At 52.7% G+C, this 17,174-nt stretch overlaps 1 protein-coding gene across 1 annotated transcript; it reads left to right on the forward strand.

Annotated features, from left to right (window-relative positions):
• The first annotated feature begins 6,850 nt into the window (after nucleotides 1-6,850).
• PCK2 (phosphoenolpyruvate carboxykinase 2, mitochondrial) lies at nucleotides 6,851-15,522 on the forward strand. The gene is made up of 10 exons (XM_001489336.7): nucleotides 6,851-7,167; nucleotides 9,549-9,794; nucleotides 10,239-10,423; nucleotides 10,510-10,713; nucleotides 11,071-11,258; nucleotides 11,569-11,731; nucleotides 12,003-12,221; nucleotides 14,145-14,282; nucleotides 14,574-14,669; nucleotides 14,914-15,522. The coding sequence occupies exons 1-10, from the start codon at nucleotides 7,139-7,141 to the stop codon at nucleotides 15,366-15,368; spliced, it is 1,923 nt and encodes a 640-aa protein (XP_001489386.3). The 5' UTR covers nucleotides 6,851-7,138; the 3' UTR covers nucleotides 15,369-15,522.
• Nucleotides 15,523-17,174: the final 1,652 nt, after the last annotated feature.

A 17,174-nucleotide genomic window follows, 5' to 3' on the forward strand; every position in this document is an offset into this window, starting at 1 on the left:
GCCTGTTCTCAAGGAAGGAAAGGGGGCATTTTCCCCAACAAAGCTCCTCACTGATGGTCTGACTCAGATGTGCTCAGCCTCCCAGTACAGAGAGCCACATTGGCCCCAACCACCACCCTCATATGAACACAACCCTCAGCCCTTGGTGACTGAGAGACGGGGACCGGAAGAGAGGACCAGACAAGCTCCCAGCGCCCTTACCCTCCAAGGCTCTGCAGCCCCTTGTCAGTGTTTTTGGGGTGTACAAGCTCTCTCCAACCCCCTCTCACCTGGCCTGTTGGGTCTGTTTCCTGTTTCCAGGAATTCTCACATTTCTGCCCCCTGCCTCATGCCCATCACAGCCATTGCATCAGAAAGATAAGCAACCCTCCCCACGGTGAGTCTCCAGGACTCGGCCATCCAATCCTCAGGCTCTCCCACTCTGAATGACCCAGCCCCAGGACAGGCAGCCCAGCTTGGGAGAAGGAGCAAGAGAAGGGAGAACGAGGAACTCTGCTCCTTCCTTCCGGGCCACCGCAGGACACAAATCTGATCACCACCAATCCATCCAAGACACTTTTGTAACTGCCCTCACATGCCCTCTGCTTCCTCTCACCTTTTCCTTGTGTGTCTCCATCCCTCCCTTTTCCTCTCTCGCTCATCCTGGTTCCCAGATGGCTGGACAGTGACCTACATTTTTAGCCTAATCCCCTAACACCTCTTAGAGCTATCATCCCTGAGTAGAAGTTGGAACAGGGATACTAGGAATTAGCCAAGGAGATGTTTAAACCTGTCTGAAGCTGTTTAAATGGGGTCTGTACTAGAATAGAGCTCCAAGAAAAAGCTGGTGGATTCAGACGATCTAAGGCAGTGATTCTCAAAGTGTGGTCCCCAGAGCAGCAGCATCACCTTGGAACTTGTTAGAAGTGCAAATTCTCTGACCTCGCCTCAAAGCTACTGAATCAGAAACTCACTGGATGGGGCCAAAAAAAATCTGTGTTTTAATAAGCCCTCCAGGCAATTTTGACGAACACTTAAGTTTGAGAACCACTGCTCTACAGACTGCCTATGGTCAACTCAGCTTCCCTTGGTGCGTGACACTGTGTGTGTGTGTGTGGTCTCTCCTGCCATGCTCAGTACACACATGTAACAAGACCTAGATCAGACGACATCTCTCTCTGCCCACACTTGGCCTCCATTTTTTGGAGAAGAGACCATTGTCATTATTCAAGTAGAAAGGCTTCCCAGTGTGATTGCCTGAATCTAGTGCTGTTTTTGCAGAAACAGCAAAAAGCCCAAGGCCTGGGAACAAGGCCACAAAGTGGGAATGGGGAGCAGGGAGAAAGGGAACCCCATACACATGCCCATGGAATGTGGGTCTAAGGCAAACAGGCAGAAAAAAGACCCCAGAATTTCCCTGGTTGAAGAAGGAATAGGCAGTGTTGATGAAGCCTGATCTGGCCTGGCCAGACACTTGCCCCCCAGCAGATGTCAGGTCTGCACTGATCCTCTTGTTTACTGGAGGGCTCAAAGGAGAGGTGGGAGGGCTAAGCTGCTAACGGGCTAAAGGAGTCAGACTAAACAAGCTCAGGCGCGTTGAGCTGCTCAGGGCTCAGACCAGGCGCCACTGACCAGGGAAAGGAGTCTGAGGAGTGAGGGCTGGGCCAGGGGAAGGACCAAGGACACAGAAGCGAGGCTGTGACAGCCAGAGGGGACCCAGGAGGTGGTTAATGGGTTCTCTTGGTGGCAGCCAGGGCTGGTGGGGGCGAGGGGGAAATGAATGCTGAGACTGACTGGCTCAAGGACATATGGGGACAGGGAAATAGGGATGAAAAAGATGAAGCCAGGTGGACTCTGGGAATGACAGAACAGAGGAAGGGAGGCAAGAAGACTTAGCAAAGGAGGCAGCAGGTATAGATCTGGGATAGAGGGCATAACAAGTCAGGGACTCTCCAGGGACTGGGAATGAAGGAGGCAGAGGGACATAGGCACATGGATGGACAAAGGGCCCTGAGGAACTCAAAGAGAGGAAGGCTTCTGGGAGGGGACCAGGAAGGAAATAAAAGATAACAAGAGAGGTGATGGGAGCAAAGGAGGAGAAGACAAAGTGGTAGCAGAAAGGGCCAGAGGGAAGTAAGATTGGGGACCAAACACTAGAAACAAATCCAGAGGAATAGACAGATGGATGGTCAGGCCACAGAGAGAGAGCAGTGGCCACAGGGTGAAAAAGTAGAAAGATATGGACAGAGGGATACTGGACCATGGGGAAAGACAGCCTCCATGGCAGGCAAAGGGCCTGGAGGAGTGGGGTACAACACAAAAAGGAAGGAGAGGAGAGGGGACAGACAGTAATCCAGAGTGCTATCACCAGCTCCTCTGTCCTGCACCCCCATTTTCAGAGCCCCGTAAGACCTTTATCATTCCTCGTTCTGGCTTTTGGTATCTAGATCTTCAGTAATGGATCCCAATCCTCAAATCTTGTACATTCATTTGATGAACATTTATTAAACACCTGCTCTGCCCCGGGCACTGTGCTAGGCTTAGGGACACCTCAGTAAATCAGACTGACACTAGCCCTGCCATCATGGAGCTTACAGACTGAAACAGAGAAACATCAGTTTATTGCCCTTGGGCCCAGACAAGAGTGGCCCCTGCCCTGGGCCCTGCACTTTGGAAGCCTCCACTCTGTCCCTTGTCTGGCTGTGTGCCATGGAGTGAGGAGTCCAAGCCTTCTCTGCCCACACCCCAATCCCCTTCTGAACCACACTCCAGACACCTAGGAATTCCCTGCCCAAAGGGCCCCAAGCCCACTTCTAGGGTTTGCCCTCCCAAGAGTGGACCACACTACGCATGCACACATCCCTAGACTCAACACATGGCCAAGGGGCGGCTGTTTGAAGGAGGTTGTGGGCAGATTTGGGATGTGTAGACAAGGAGTTCCACACATGCGCACATGAGGCCGTTCACAGTACACAATGGTGTCAGGAGTGGGATAAGAAATGGGCCCAAGGGCCACTGGCCAAAAGCTACCTGTCCCTACACTACCACATTCTGCTGTGGAATCCTGAGGACCCCAAATAATATCCAAATTTGAACCAAAGTCCAGACCATTATGTATATATTTGTCAAGGTAGAAGAATAGAACATATTTTATTTAACAGTTTGTTCGCTTGAGTTACACATTTTAAATATTTAAACACAAGGTTTGTGAGTCTCTATCTGTACTCCTACTCCAGGCCCTGCATATGTTAGGAATGGGCCTACATGAAAATAAACCACTACAACTGAGATGAGTGCAATGAATGAGAAGGGCAGGGGGCTATGTGATTGTATTTCATGAAGACCTAATCTAATGCTGGGGTGTGGGAGGGAGAGACATTGTGGGGACAGTTTGCCTAAGGAAGTCACGTTAAACTGAGACTGGTCAGGTGAGTAAGAAGTAACCATGCCTGGAGGTGTGGAGAAGGTGAGGATTCCAAGCTGCAGGAACAATATATGCAAAGACTCTGGGCGGGAGAGAGGCAGACGTGTTCAGGATACTGAAAAAAAGACCAATGTAGCCAGAGAGTGAAAACCAAGGAAGGTGGGAAGAATGGTGGGCGGTGAGGGTAGAGAAGTTGACAGGGGCCAGATCTCGCAGAGCCTTGTAAGCCAAGTTGACGATGTGGGCTTTATTCTAAGAGCAGTGAGAAGCTACTAAGGGATTTTCAGCAGGGACATGATATGATCAGATTGTGTTTGAAAAGATCCCTTTGGATCTAGCATGGAGGAGGGCAAAAATGGACTCAGAGTCAGATAAGAGGGTTAGTGCAGTACTCAAGTTGAGTTTGGGAGATATCTTAGGCTAGAAACAAACTCCAAGATGGAAACTTGTGTACAGGTGGTTTATTGGGGAAGACTTTCAAAGGGAGTGAGAGGAGCAGACTGGGCAGAGGGAGAAGTTGAAATGCATTGCAGTTGCAAAAGAGGCTTCAGCTGATCCCATAAGAGGTCTGGAATTGATTCAGAGTCGTCCCAAATCGAGGCAAGGGGGCCAGGCCTTTGTACCCCTGCAACAACCAGTCACTGGATACACGCTGCCCCAGGAAAGGGGTGTTGCATTTGGCAAGGCAGCTGCCTTCAGCCACGGGTAGTTCTCAGGGAAGCATTCAGCTATGAGCCATCAGCAGCCAACACTCAGCAGCTGGGACAATCAGCGCCATGATCCTGAAGGGGAGATCTGGGCAGCACCCCACAGCATCCACTTGCAGGGGGGTCTGTGAGACATCCAAAGGCCAAACCCAGAGAGCCCTGGGAAGGAGAAAAATGCAGACCAAGGCAAGGCTGGTCACATCCTGCCCCCTGGTGGTGCGCTGTGGACACTGGGCCAGGCTGGGAGAGAGCCAAGGAGCTGCCCAAAAGTGTGTGGCAGATAAGGGGAATCAGCAGCGCAAGGAAATCCTCACAGGAGCCCCTTGCTCAGGCTGCCTCAAGTTGAGGAAGGAAGGAATGGGGGCAGATTCAGAGTCATAGGACTCGTTTATTCTTTCATTCAACCAACATTTATTAAATGCCTAGTACAGGCCAGATTCTGCTAGAAGCTAGGATAAAAACAAGACTAAAATTTGGATCCTTCTCTCGAGAAGCTAACACTCTAGTGAGCATTACAGAGATAGAAAAACAACTATAATCAAGTGTGATAAGTACAAAACTATAGGTACGTACACAGTTTAGAACCAACAGAGATGAGATAGATGTTAATTCTAAGGGGCAAAATGACTTCATGTAGGAGGTGATGTTAATTTAAGTCTGAAGGGCAGAAAGAGTTCACGGAAGTGCTCTGGAAACTGCGGAGCACGGTATGTGGGCGAGAAGGTGGCAAGTAGGGAGGTGAGGTGATAACGTGGGATAAATAGGAGCTGGATTAGGAAGGGTGTCAGTCGCCACGTGATAGGAAGCCTTGAAAGGATTTTAAGCCTCAGAATAATATGATCTCTTTTTTAAAAAAAATGATAAATCAAAGGGACAGCATAGAATTGCAGGGGGGAAAAACAGTTTGGTAGAGTCAGAAAGACCTAGATTCAGATTTCGTTTCTCCTACTGACCAGTTGTGTGACTTTGAGCAAATGACTTAACCTCTTGAAGCCTCAGTGGCCACATCTGTAAAACAGGGTGGTTGAAACTGAATGAGAGTATGCATGTCAAGCTGTTGGCAGGGAGCCTGGCACCTTGTGTCCACAGGATAAACATTATCCCTCTCTCTTAATTTCCCAAAGTGAACTTGAGTGCAGATTTTGGAGGGTAGCTTGGTGGGAGGGAGAGGGGGTGGCATTTGGAGACACAGAGGGCCAGGAGGTGACTTGGAAGCTGTCACCTGAAGCCAGGTGAGAGAGAAGCCTGAGCTAAGGCAGTGGCCATGGGGATAGACACAGCTCTGAGAGCTAACTGTGAATTACAGATCCAAAGGTCCTGGTGTCTGATTGGCTACGGAGGATAAGAAAGGAATAGTCTAGACTGATTCAGGTTCCTCTGGGGCAAATGGCTAGATGGCAGTGCCATTCCCTGAGATAGGGAGCCACAAAAGCAGGCGCAGGATTATGGAAGAGATGATGGCCTTTGATCGGTCGACCGTGCTGCCACCAGTGTGCAAACCTTTAGGTTCAAAGGGTGGCCAACGAGGCAGCTGTTTGCAGCAGGGTAGGTGTGGACAGAGCTTGGATGTAGGACTGGAGGGAAGAGTCCCATACATACGCATGAGTTTGGAGGCCCGATGGAGCCTAGGTGGAAGGGATGAGGGCCAGCAGCAAGCCCAAGGCTGAAGGCCCGCTCTCCTTGCCCACTGTGTTCCAGCACAGACCTCTGAGAAATCTGAGAATCAACACTGCTTCCGTTGCAAATCCACTTAAAATTAGCTTGAGCAAGAGAAGAATTTTATTGACTCCTGTAAGTGAAATCATGAATCTGTCAGTCCCTCTGCTCTGCTTCCTCTAGACTGGCTTCTGTCTCAGCTAGCTTCCTGCTTTGCAGTGACAAGCTGACAACCAGCAGCTCCAGGCATGTATTCTACCAGCTCACCAACCCCAACAGGAAGAAAGCTAATTTTCAAAGTTTACAGAAAAAGCCCCAGAGAGAGACCTCATGCCCATCCCTGAACATTCCCAATTGCTATGGCCAGAGAGAGAAACACACATTGGCCTACCTCCAGGAGACCCACATGACCACACAGACTGAGGAGGTGGTTCCAGGAACGGAACGTCGGAGCGCTGTTATCAGAAAGGGGCAGATGCCTACCATAGACATGCTGAGTTTGAGGTGCTTTGGCGTTTGGGGTGATATCTAGTGGTTTCAAGTTGAAGAGAAATGTCTGGATGGAGATATAACTTGAGAAATTACCCGAGGACTTTATGGTGGTGGTTGAGTGGGGCAGATGAGTCCTCCAGAGGAATGTGGAGAGAGAATGACCAGGGCAGAGGCTCAAAGAAGAGACTCGGGGGTGGAGAGACACCACCATTTCATGGTAAGGCATAAGGGAGCCTGATCAGGGGGAGAAGACACAGGGATTGGGGAGTTGGGGACTGAGGGGACCTTAGTATTGGGGCCCTTAGCATTGGGGCCCTGGAAAACTGAAGATCCTAGGGCTCAGAGTGCCCAGTCCCCAGGAAGAAGAGTACAAGCAATGCCATCACCACCCCTGCTTCCAGACTTCCAGCCCCCGTGGGCTCCTTTCCCTGGCCTCGCTCCTCATTCCTGGAGCTTGTTTGCCACCTAATGTCTCCCAGTTGCTACCTTTCAGGAGCAAGAGTCCTCAAAGTTACATCATTTGCAGCGGGCGAGGTGGAGCAGGGGGCGGGGCCTCGAAGAGGAGAGAGCCGAGGTGAGGACCCAGTCTTCCAATGAGAGAGATGGGTTTGGGGGCTAGAATGCAGGGGGTGGGGCGGCGGCAGGGCGGACCTTGGGCCCGGAGCCCGGGGGCCGGGATTGCTGGCCTGCTGGCGGGGCGGAGAGAGGGTCGTGCAGGACGTGCTAGGTTCCGCCCTTGCGCCCTCCCGCCTCCTTTTTAAGCGCCTCCCGCCGAACCTCCGCTCCCGCTCGCTTCGCCGCGCTCCCTCCTTCCCCGCCTTCCATATCTCCCCGGCTCCGCTCGTTCTCGCGGTCACCCGGCAGCCCCCGCCCAGGTGCCATGGCCGCTGTGTACCGCCCCGGCCTGCGGTGAGTGACCCCCAGCCCGGGGCCGACCCGCACCTTCCGCCGCGCTCGCCCCCCGGGGCTGCCAGTTGCGGTCTCCTGCTCGCCCACCTCCGCCCTGTTTCCCATCTGAGGAGGAGGCGGGCAGGGGGCGAATGTGTCTTGATCCCTGGCCTCGCCGGGCGTGCGTCTCGTATCGCCGGAGATCCGGGGCGGCCTCAGCCCTCTGGGTCTCTGGGTTTCCGTCACCTCCTCCCCCTCCCTGCTCTGCTGATCTCTGTCCTCGCGGTCTCTATCTGCCACTCTCAGAACTTCCTTCTCCCTCCTCGCTCGCCCTCGCCGAACCCATTCTCCGTGTTTCCTCCTCTCCTTTACAGATGTAACTCCTGTGCCCCAGGTTGCGATGAACAGCAGTAGGGCCCTGGGGTCAAGGGTGCATGAGCCTCTGGGGATTGATCTCAGAGCTCCTTAAAGAAGGTAGAAGGTAAACATCCATTCCCCGGCCTCCCCGCACTGGAACCTGGCGGGAAGCGGGACCCAGCCAGAGGGACCTGGGGCCAGGAGAAGGAGAGAAACAAGGTGGAGGAGGGGGCCAGGTTGCCTTCAGTTCTTCTACGGCTGGCTTCATCTCCTGTCCAGGACGGGAGACCCTAGGCCCTGCTTGCCTGCCCTCTCCCCCTTTTCACAGCTTGCTGTTTTCCCTCTGTAGCCCCCATTCTCCCAGCTTTTGTCCCAGAGTCTGAGCTGACCCCATGCTTCTCCCACAGCTGGTTCCACTTGCCCAGCCATTGTGGGTGGTGTCTGAAGCATAGGAAAAGGAGAAGGTCCCACTCAGGGGACTGGAGGGGAGTGGAGCAGCTTCTCAAGAGACTCCCTCAGCCAAGCTTTCCCTGGAGAGAGGCTCTCGCCAGGACTATGTGCCTTTAAACTTAGTGCTCAGAGGGGCCGGCCCGTGACCTAGTGGTTAGGTTCTGGGCACTTCACTTCAGAGACCCAGGTTCGCAGTTTCAGATCCCGGTTGTAGACCTACACCACTCATCAGCCATGCTGTGGTGGCGACCCACATGCAAAAATAGAGGAAGATAGGCACAGATGTTAGCTCAGGGCAAATCTTCCTCAGCAAAATAAAATAAAATAAAATAAGTGCTCAGGGAAAACCTCTCTGAGTCAGGAACAGACCCAGGTCCCAGGAACCCTCCACTTCTGTCTTTGGGGCCACACTGGGTTTCCCTCCTGCTCTGCCCAGTGGAAGCTTCCCCAGCTCCCACTCCAGCCAGGCTCCGGCCCCCACATGCATGGTCTGAGCTTTCTCCCTTCCCGGGCTCACACCCTCTGAGTCTGAGCCTCCTGAGGTCTGATATTGCACCCTACCGCCAACACCCAAAGCTCTCTAGGCATGTGTCCTCTAGGAAAGAGAGCCTGGGGACAGACAGGGTCACATGGTCCTGGGTGTGTGGGGTACAGTTTCTGGTGGGTGAGGCTCTGGCATAGGAGAAAGGCAGCTTCCCTCTCTTGGCCTTTGCTCTCTCTGGGTCACTCCACCCTGGGTCCAAGCCAATCAGAGCAGACCCTGCTTCTCCCTCTCCCAGGGGTTTCAAAGGAGAGCCAACAGGGACCCTGCCCTCCTGGGCATCCAGGCATGAACCCCAGCCAGTGACACTCCCCAATAGTCAGCCTTCCACACAGCTCAAAAATACCTACCCAATGGCAACACTTTAGGCAATCCTTGTCGGCCCAGGTGGGCTGCAGCAGATCCTATGCCTGGAACCTCAGCATCCAGTCACCCACTCTCTGTGCAAGAGCCTGGAACTGGACCATCTAGAATCTAGGAATCTAGAAACCTGGAACTGTACCATCTCAAAGACTGGGTTCTTTGCTTGAGGCTTTCATATTCTTACAGCATACACACCAGAAGAAAAAAAAACAGCTGCCTTTTTAACTTATAAAAACTGTACTTGAGAATGGAAAGAACAGGGATGAGGGCTTCAAACACCAGATGTATGAAGCTGTCACCTGGGCACAGTTGACCAACACTTGGGCCATAGGGCACTTGCTCCTTTGTAAACATTGACCAGACATCATTAAACATGGCCATGGTCTAAGCCCGCAATAACATCAGCGAGCCTGCACATACACTTCCACACAGCCAGGCATGTGCCTTCGTGTTCATTGGGTGAGCCCTGTCCCTTGCTGACCAAGAGATACCCTCACTAAGCATCATAAAGGCCACAAGCTACACGTGGCCTGAACCCATCCCACACACCTACTTCGACCTGCTTTTCATGGTGCCTGCACCCACAGCTGCTTTAGCCTGCTCCCCATCAGCGCAAACTTCCCGTCTGCTCCAGTTGCCCGTCCTCCATGAGAACACCTGGCTCGTTACCTCTCTGTTTCTTCTCCTGCAGGCTTGGCTGGCGTGGGCTGAGCCCCTGGGGCTGGTCATCATGGCGCAGCCTTCAGACCCTGCGAGTATTCAGTGGAGATCTGGGCCAGCTTCCTGCTGGGGTTCGAGACTTTGTGGAGCACAGTGCCCGCCTGTGCCAACCAGAGGGCATCCACATCTGTGATGGGACCGAGGCTGAGAACACGGCCATACTGACTCTGCTGGAGGAGCAGGGACTCATCCGAAAGCTCCCCAAGTACAATAACTGGTAAACTGTGAGCCCAGCGATCGCGAGATGGGGGCAGCTGCTGTACTGAGGCCACTTTGGGTTAACCAAGACAAAATCAAAGTTAGCTAGGCCATCTGAATGGAATGAGCAAGAGTGAGTGCTTTAGGGGAAATAGAATCGGAAGTTATTGGGATTGGTCGGTATTTTTATGTTAAATGAAGCTGATACAAATAAAAGGCTTTGCTATTTTTTTTACTCACAAGTTCAGGGAGTTTTTACCAGGGGTAGAGGCCTTTACAGGACCCGGGTCATGGGAACTACCCCTTAGGTGGGACAAAACCTGGAGGAAGTGACTGAGGAGTGAATGAATGAGAAACAATAGGCCAACAGAAGGCCTAGAGTCACAGCTGGACTTGAAAGAGTGAGTCTGTGGCTGAGGGAGGCTGCTGGCCACCATCTTCCTGATAATCCCGTCTCCCCCAGCTGGCTGGCCCGCACAGACCCCAAGGATGTGGCACGAGTAGAGAGCAAGACGGTGATTGTAACGCCTTCTCAACGGGACACGGTGCCCCTCGTGGCTGGTGGGGCCCGCGGGCAGCTGGGCAACTGGATGTCCCCAGCTGAGTTCCAGCGGGCCATGGATGAGAGGTTTCCGGGCTGCATGCAGGGTAACCAGGGCCAGGACACAGAGGTGGGGGTGCTGAAGGGATGAACAGGTTGGAACCCTTCATCCAGGTGGTGTTTTCCTCCATAGGCCGAACCATGTATGTGCTTCCATTCAGCATGGGTCCTGTGGGCTCCCCACTGTCCCGAATCGGAGTGCAGCTCACTGACTCGGCCTACGTGGTGGCAAGCATGCGTATCATGACCCGGCTGGGGACTCCTGTGCTTCAGGCCCTGGGAGATGGTGACTTTGTCAAGGGTCTGCACTCCGTGGGCCAGCCCCTGACAGGGCAAGGTGAGTGCTGGCTCTGCCCCGGGGAGGGCACAGAGGGCAGCCTACTCTTGGAGGGAACCCCAAATCTTCCCCATCCTGATTAGTGAGACACCTAATTCCCAGGATCTAGGGCAGCAGTCTGGGCTAGGGTGAGGCTGTTGGCAGAGCACTTTGCACAAGATGGGGAAAAGTCAGTTACCCGTGTCCAAGAATAGGGGCATGGGAGCTGAAGGACGTTATGAGGTGGGGGGCTTTAGCCACTCATTGGTACCACCACTGCTCCCAAGTGTCTCTCCTGCCAATCCCTGATCCCTCTGGCCCCTGACACTCCTGTTCCTGGTGCCCCTGCCAGCAGCCCCATGACTCCATTGTCTCCAGGGGAGCCCGTGAGCCAGTGGCCATGCAACCCAGAGAAAACCCTGATTGGCCACGTGCCCGACCAGCGGGAGATCGTCTCCTTCGGCAGTGGCTATGGTGGCAACTCCCTGCTGGGCAAGAAGTGTTTTGCCCTTCGCATCGCATCTCGGCTGGCCCGGGATGAGGGCTGGCTGGCGGAGCACATGCTGGTGAGGGCCTGGTGAGGACCTGGGCAGGGGCGGGGGGCAGAGCAGGGGCGGGGCCTGGCCAGTCAGCCTTAGCCTTGCCTCCCCACTACCAGGTGCCAGGTTGGTGGGCAGGGACTCTGCCCAAATGCCCGAAGCTTTGGCCCCAGGCTGTGGAATGTCGGGGGGCTTCCCCTTGCCACCACCCCAGGCCCAGTGGCAAGGCGGTATATAAACATCTGTCCTCCCCATTAACCCCTAGCTGTCCTTCCCACGCAGACCATGCCTGATCTTTGGTGACCTCCTCCTTGTTCCCTGTCTCCCCAATATGCAGATCCTGGGTATCACCAACCCTGCGGGGAAGAAACGCTATGTGGCAGCTGCCTTTCCCAGTGCCTGTGGCAAGACGAACATGGCCATGATGCGGCCAGCTCTGCCAGACTGGAAAGTGGAATGTGTGGGGGATGACATCGCCTGGATGAGGTTTGACAGCGATGGTGAGAGGCCCTCAGATCATACTCTCGGTTCTGGGTCTTACCAGAGCATAGGAGTCCCCCCTCCACTGCTCCCAGAGCTTTGTCAGTAAGAACCTTTTCCTAAACAACCAACTCTGCCCTGTACCTCCCAGCAGCCCAGCCACCCTAGAGACACAAGGCCTCTCCCCGTCCCCAGGGTCCAGGTCAGGGTGGGGAGGGGTAGAGCAGGACCTTCTGTGGCTGCACCTCTCAACACCTCCTGTTTGGTCCTTTCTTTCACTTCTCCTGACAGGGCAACTCCGGGCCATCAACCCTGAGAATGGCTTCTTCGGGGTGGCCCCTGGCACCTCTGCCACCACCAATCCCAATGCCATGGCCACAATCCAGAGTAACACTCTTTTCACCAACGTGGCTGAGACCAGCGACGGTGGCGTGTACTGGGAGGGCATTGACCAGCCTCTTTCACCTGGCGTCACCGTGACCTCCTGGTTGGGCAAACCCTGGAAACCTGGTATGTAGGGGGCAGTCAGGGGGTGTCATGACACAGCCCTCAGGGCTCAGCACCTTGACGATGTAAAAGCCTTCTCCACAACCTGCAGCCATCTTCCAGGACTCTGGGAGGCACAGGAAGTTGTGAATGTTCGCAGTTTCCAACCCCAGGCAAGGTCTCAGTTCACATCCTAACTCCACCAAGTATTCGCTTTGTGACCTGGCTTACTTGCTTAACCTCCTGAGCATCAGTTTCCTCGTCAGCTGAATGGGGTAGTTATCACAGTACCTACCTCACAAGGTTGTTGGAGGATTCCGTTATATGATGCATGCAGAGGGTTTAGCACAGTGCCAAATACATAGGAAAAGCTAGATACTGTTAAAAAAAAAAAAAAAAAACCAAGAAAAAGAAAGAGAAGGACTGTTTTGAAAGTTATTACAGAAGGAATTGAGCTCAAAGATCCATAAACTTTGACCCAATAGGAAGGAAGAAGCCTGCCCCTCCCCCTGCCACTTGGCTCCCACCATCCCCTTGGATAATAACCATTGTCTAAAGGTCAGTGTTGTTACCCTCAGCCTTCCCCGGTCCTTCCAACACATACACCCCAGTCCTCCTTCCAAACCAAGTCAGACCAGCTCCTTAGCCTCTCCTAGAAGCTAGTTTCTCAACCCAGCCATTACCCCACGTGCCTTGTAGCCCTGCCCCCTCCCCCAACCCTGCTCTCTGGACCCACAGCTTTCAGTGGCCTTCAGCAGTGAGAGAGCCCAGAGACCTAGGATGGGAGCAAAGAAGCACATGGCAGGGGAGGGTGGCCTTGTGGTCGCTGAAGCCTGTATTCAAGTTGTCCAGGCTGGCCTAGCAGTCACCCTCGTCATCTGCTCACCCTTCATTTTCTCCAACATCATCATTAAGCCTCCTCAGCCTCCCCACCCAATTGAGAAACCCAAGAACCTTTCATATTTCCCCAGGCTAGTCCCCCAACCCTTTCATCATCTCTGGATTCAGGGGTATAACTAGTATGTGTTGTGCCCAGCTTCCGTTCCCAGAATTATACCCTGCGCTAGGCTCCTGAATTGGGGGCTGATGAAAGTACAAGACAGAAGTGGAAGGGATGGCTCTTATTGATGGTGGAGGCAGGAGCTGAGGGGCAGGAAGAGGGCAGGGAGTGCTGGCTCTGTGACTCCCTTGCCCCCCTGGTCTGACCAGTAACCTCCAGCAGAGAAGGCACCACGTCAATTCAGGGCCCCCATGATGGTGCCTTGCACATCTACCACTGACTCAGTCCCAGCCTGTCACTGGGGCACCCAAAAGAGGCCAAATCACCTGGCTCCTCAGGTTATGCCTGCCCAGGTTATGTCCTTGTCTGAGTTCTTCAAGCCCTGTCACTCCATCAGGGTCTGAGCAGACTGAGGGAAATCACCAAAATTCTGTTAGCTTTAAAATCAATTCCTGTTTGCATTTTGATAGTTAGGAGATTCTGTCTTCCCCTGTTTGCTGATGGAAAGTCAATTGACCAAAATGCTGAACTGACAGCCTTAGTTTTCGCTTTAGGTTTGAGCGTTTATTTAAATACTAACCCCGTAAATAAAGAAATAGTTTCTGGGGGGGAAATTCTATTATAATCTTATGCCAATATCAAACCCCATTTCTTTGAGCACTGCTCAATGCCACATGGCTATAGTTTGGCATAAACTTTAGTACCCTGCTGAACCCCAGTTCCTCTCCCACTCTTCTCACATAGCTCAGCTGGCTGAACCATTATGGATAAATAACCCGATCCTTTAGGTGAGATGTCCCTGGCCCCCTTCTCCCTACTCCTTATCACACAAAGTTGCAGGGAGCTGATGAGGCAAAAAGAAATCACGCAAGAGTGCCTGCACCTGCCTACGTTGTTGGCGTTGGACATGTCCTTGCAACTGAAAGTATTTGTATTTCCTCCGCCAGGTGACAAGGAGCCCTGTGCACATCCCAACTCTCGCTTTTGTGCCCCGGCTCGCCAGTGCCCCATTATAGACCCAGCCTGGGAAGCGCCTGAGGGTGTCCCCATTGATGCCATCATCTTTGGAGGCCGCAGACCCAAAGGTAAACCTCAGATAGGCTCCATGCCTTCTCCATAAAGGGTCTGGCTGTAAATCAGGGCCCACCTCCCTCTTGTACTTAAAGCTCAGGGAGCCTCAGCCTAGATCACCACCTGGAGCTGTTTGTCTTCAGAGCTCTGCCCTGGAAAATGCAAAATGGGGGGGAGGCATGGGGTTTGAAAGTGGGACAGCTAAGGTCCTAGGAGACAGAGACTAGGAGTCGGGATCACCAGAAGGGATGGAGTGAGGGTCCAAAGAGAAGCGCTGCCTGTGACCCCGTTCACTGGTATTCTAGGAGTACCCCTGGTATATGAGGCCTTCAACTGGCGCCACGGGGTGTTTGTGGGCAGTGCCATGCGCTCTGAGTCCACTGCTGCGGCTGAACACAAGGGTGAGCGCCCTCCCTTTGCCCCTGTCCCATGTGCCCACATTGCCTCTTCCCTCCCTTCCTGAGCCACATCTTCCTTCTGCCTGCCCCCTCCCACATGTACCTTTCCCCCAGTCCCTTCTCTTCACCCTGCCCGAGGATATTCCAGAACCACAAACATTACACAACTTCTTCCAGCTGCAGCAGGATGCCCCTCTCTTCTCCAGTAAGGAGGAAGATTCCTTACCTAGCCTGCTTCCCTCCCTAGGAAAGATCATCATGCACGACCCCTTTGCCATGCGGCCCTTTTTCGGTTACAACTTTGGGCGCTACCTAGAACACTGGCTGAGCATGGAGGGGCGCAAGGGGGTCCGGCTGCCTCGCATCTTCCATGTCAACTGGTTCCGGCGTGATGAGGCAGGCCACTTCCTGTGGCCAGGCTTTGGAGAGAATGCTCGGGTGCTGGACTGGATCTGCCGGCGGCTAGAAGGGGAGGACAGTGCCCAAGAGACACCCATTGGGCTGGTGCCAAAGGAAGGCGCCTTGGATCTCAGTGGCCTGGGAGCCATAGACACCACCCAGCTATTCTCGCTCCCAAAGGACTTCTGGGAACAGGAGGTTCGTGACATTCGGAGCTACCTGACCGAGCAGGTCAACCAGGATCTGCCCAAGCAAGTGTTGGCTGAGCTGGAGGCGCTGGAGGGACGTGTGCGCAGAATGTGACCTGAGTCCCCTGTAGGAATAGGAGAGCCACGAAGCTTGCAGAAAATATGAGCAATTTGATATTAGTAACATCTTCGGAGTGCCGTGAGACCAGGCCACAGACCTGCCCCCACACGCTGACCAATAATAAGAGATGCTCATTTATTTTGTGTAACATTTGTGCTGTTTTTATTTCCCACCGATCTTCACAGGCTTCCCTCTAACACCAATTTCACAATCTTCTTCCAGCCCTTCCAAGCAACTGGCGCCCAGTGTGGCCTGGCCTGACACAGCCTTGTGGTATCAAGGATCTTACAGGCAGCTCTACCATTGGGCCATATAAGTAGGAATTTCTGGGAGAAGGCACTATCTACTCTGAGTCCTGAGGTCTTAAAAAGACGCGGGCCTCTGCCGGCTGCTCAGTATAGCCTCCAGCCTAAACTTCCTGATTTCCCACTCAGACACACAGAAGCCTCTGTAACCCCGTTCTCCAGTGAAGCGGTTTCACTGTTGATTCTCAAACCTCTTCCTCCTGCCTGACCTGAAATTGGGACTTGCAAAGTATTCGTGAGCGTTTATTCAATATTAAGACAGCTAACACTTCTACAGTAACTTCCGTGTGCCAGGCACTGTTTTAAGCACATTACAAAACAACTTTGAGGCATTTTACAGATGAAGAAACAAAGGCACAGAGAGGTCAAGTAATTGCCCAAGGCCACACAGCTAGTGAATTTAGAGCCAAGGGTAAACAATGACTGCATAGACTCTCCTAGCAGCACAGACTTGTAGAACTATAAGGATCTTAGAAGTCACCTAGCCCATGCTTCTCACTTAAACGTAAAAGTGCGTATGAATCACCTGGGGATCTTGTAAAAGCAGATTCTCATTCAGCAAGTCTGGGGTGGCCCGGAGATTCTGTTTATCTTATGAGCTCCTGGGTGATATTGATTATGCTGGTCCAGGACCACAGTTTGAGTAGCAAGGCCTTGGCCTAAACTCCTCTGAAGTCAACTTTAGAAGGAAATTACAAAAACAGTGATGATCCTACATAAATCAGGGGCATCAGCTGAAGATAAGTTCACCTGTGATCTGGATCAGGCTGAGTGAATGTACAAACTGAGGTGGGTAAGATGGAAGCCTGTACCCAGAAAATGAGAACAAACTTCAACAAATAAAATGGCATTACTGGGAATTCCCTCAAAAGAAAACACTGGAGGAGGAAACACCAAGTGATCTCATAGAAAAAAAGCCATTAACCAGCTACAATGTGTGAGAGCAGAAAAGAATCTAGAGGTCAGAGTGGATCACATGCTAAAACACAGTTAGCAATGGAGTACATGACACTTAAAAATATATAGCCAAATCCTCAGCTTCACAAATAGCACATGATAACTGAAACATGATCAGAGGCAGCATAAGACAGATATTAGGCACATAGTAGACTCAAGCCAGGGGTGCCTCTCAGTTTCTTCATCTGTAACATGGGGATATGCCTACACCTCACAGTGTTGTTAGGAGGATTAAAAGAGTCAGGGGAGTCAGGGGAGCCTGGCACTCAGAACGGTGCTCGGCCTGGAGTAACCACTAAATATACGTTAGCCATCCTCACCTTCCCACTCTATATTGATTAGGGTAGGCCCTGTAAGCCTATATTATGTATTGCTGCCTCTATAGTTTTAGAGGAAAATGAGCAATGTAAATAAGATTTAGGGGAGAAAGAAAACAGGTTTGGAAAGAAGTCCCTCCAGGAAAGAGACGGGACTGAGGTTCCGGGCACCTTTCTGGTATCTAAACGCACAGCGATGTGAAGGTGTGAGCCTTAAAAAT

This window comes from Equus caballus, chromosome 1 (assembly GCF_041296265.1).
Source record: "Equus caballus isolate H_3958 breed thoroughbred chromosome 1, TB-T2T, whole genome shotgun sequence".
NCBI lineage: Eukaryota > Metazoa > Chordata > Mammalia > Perissodactyla > Equidae > Equus > Equus caballus.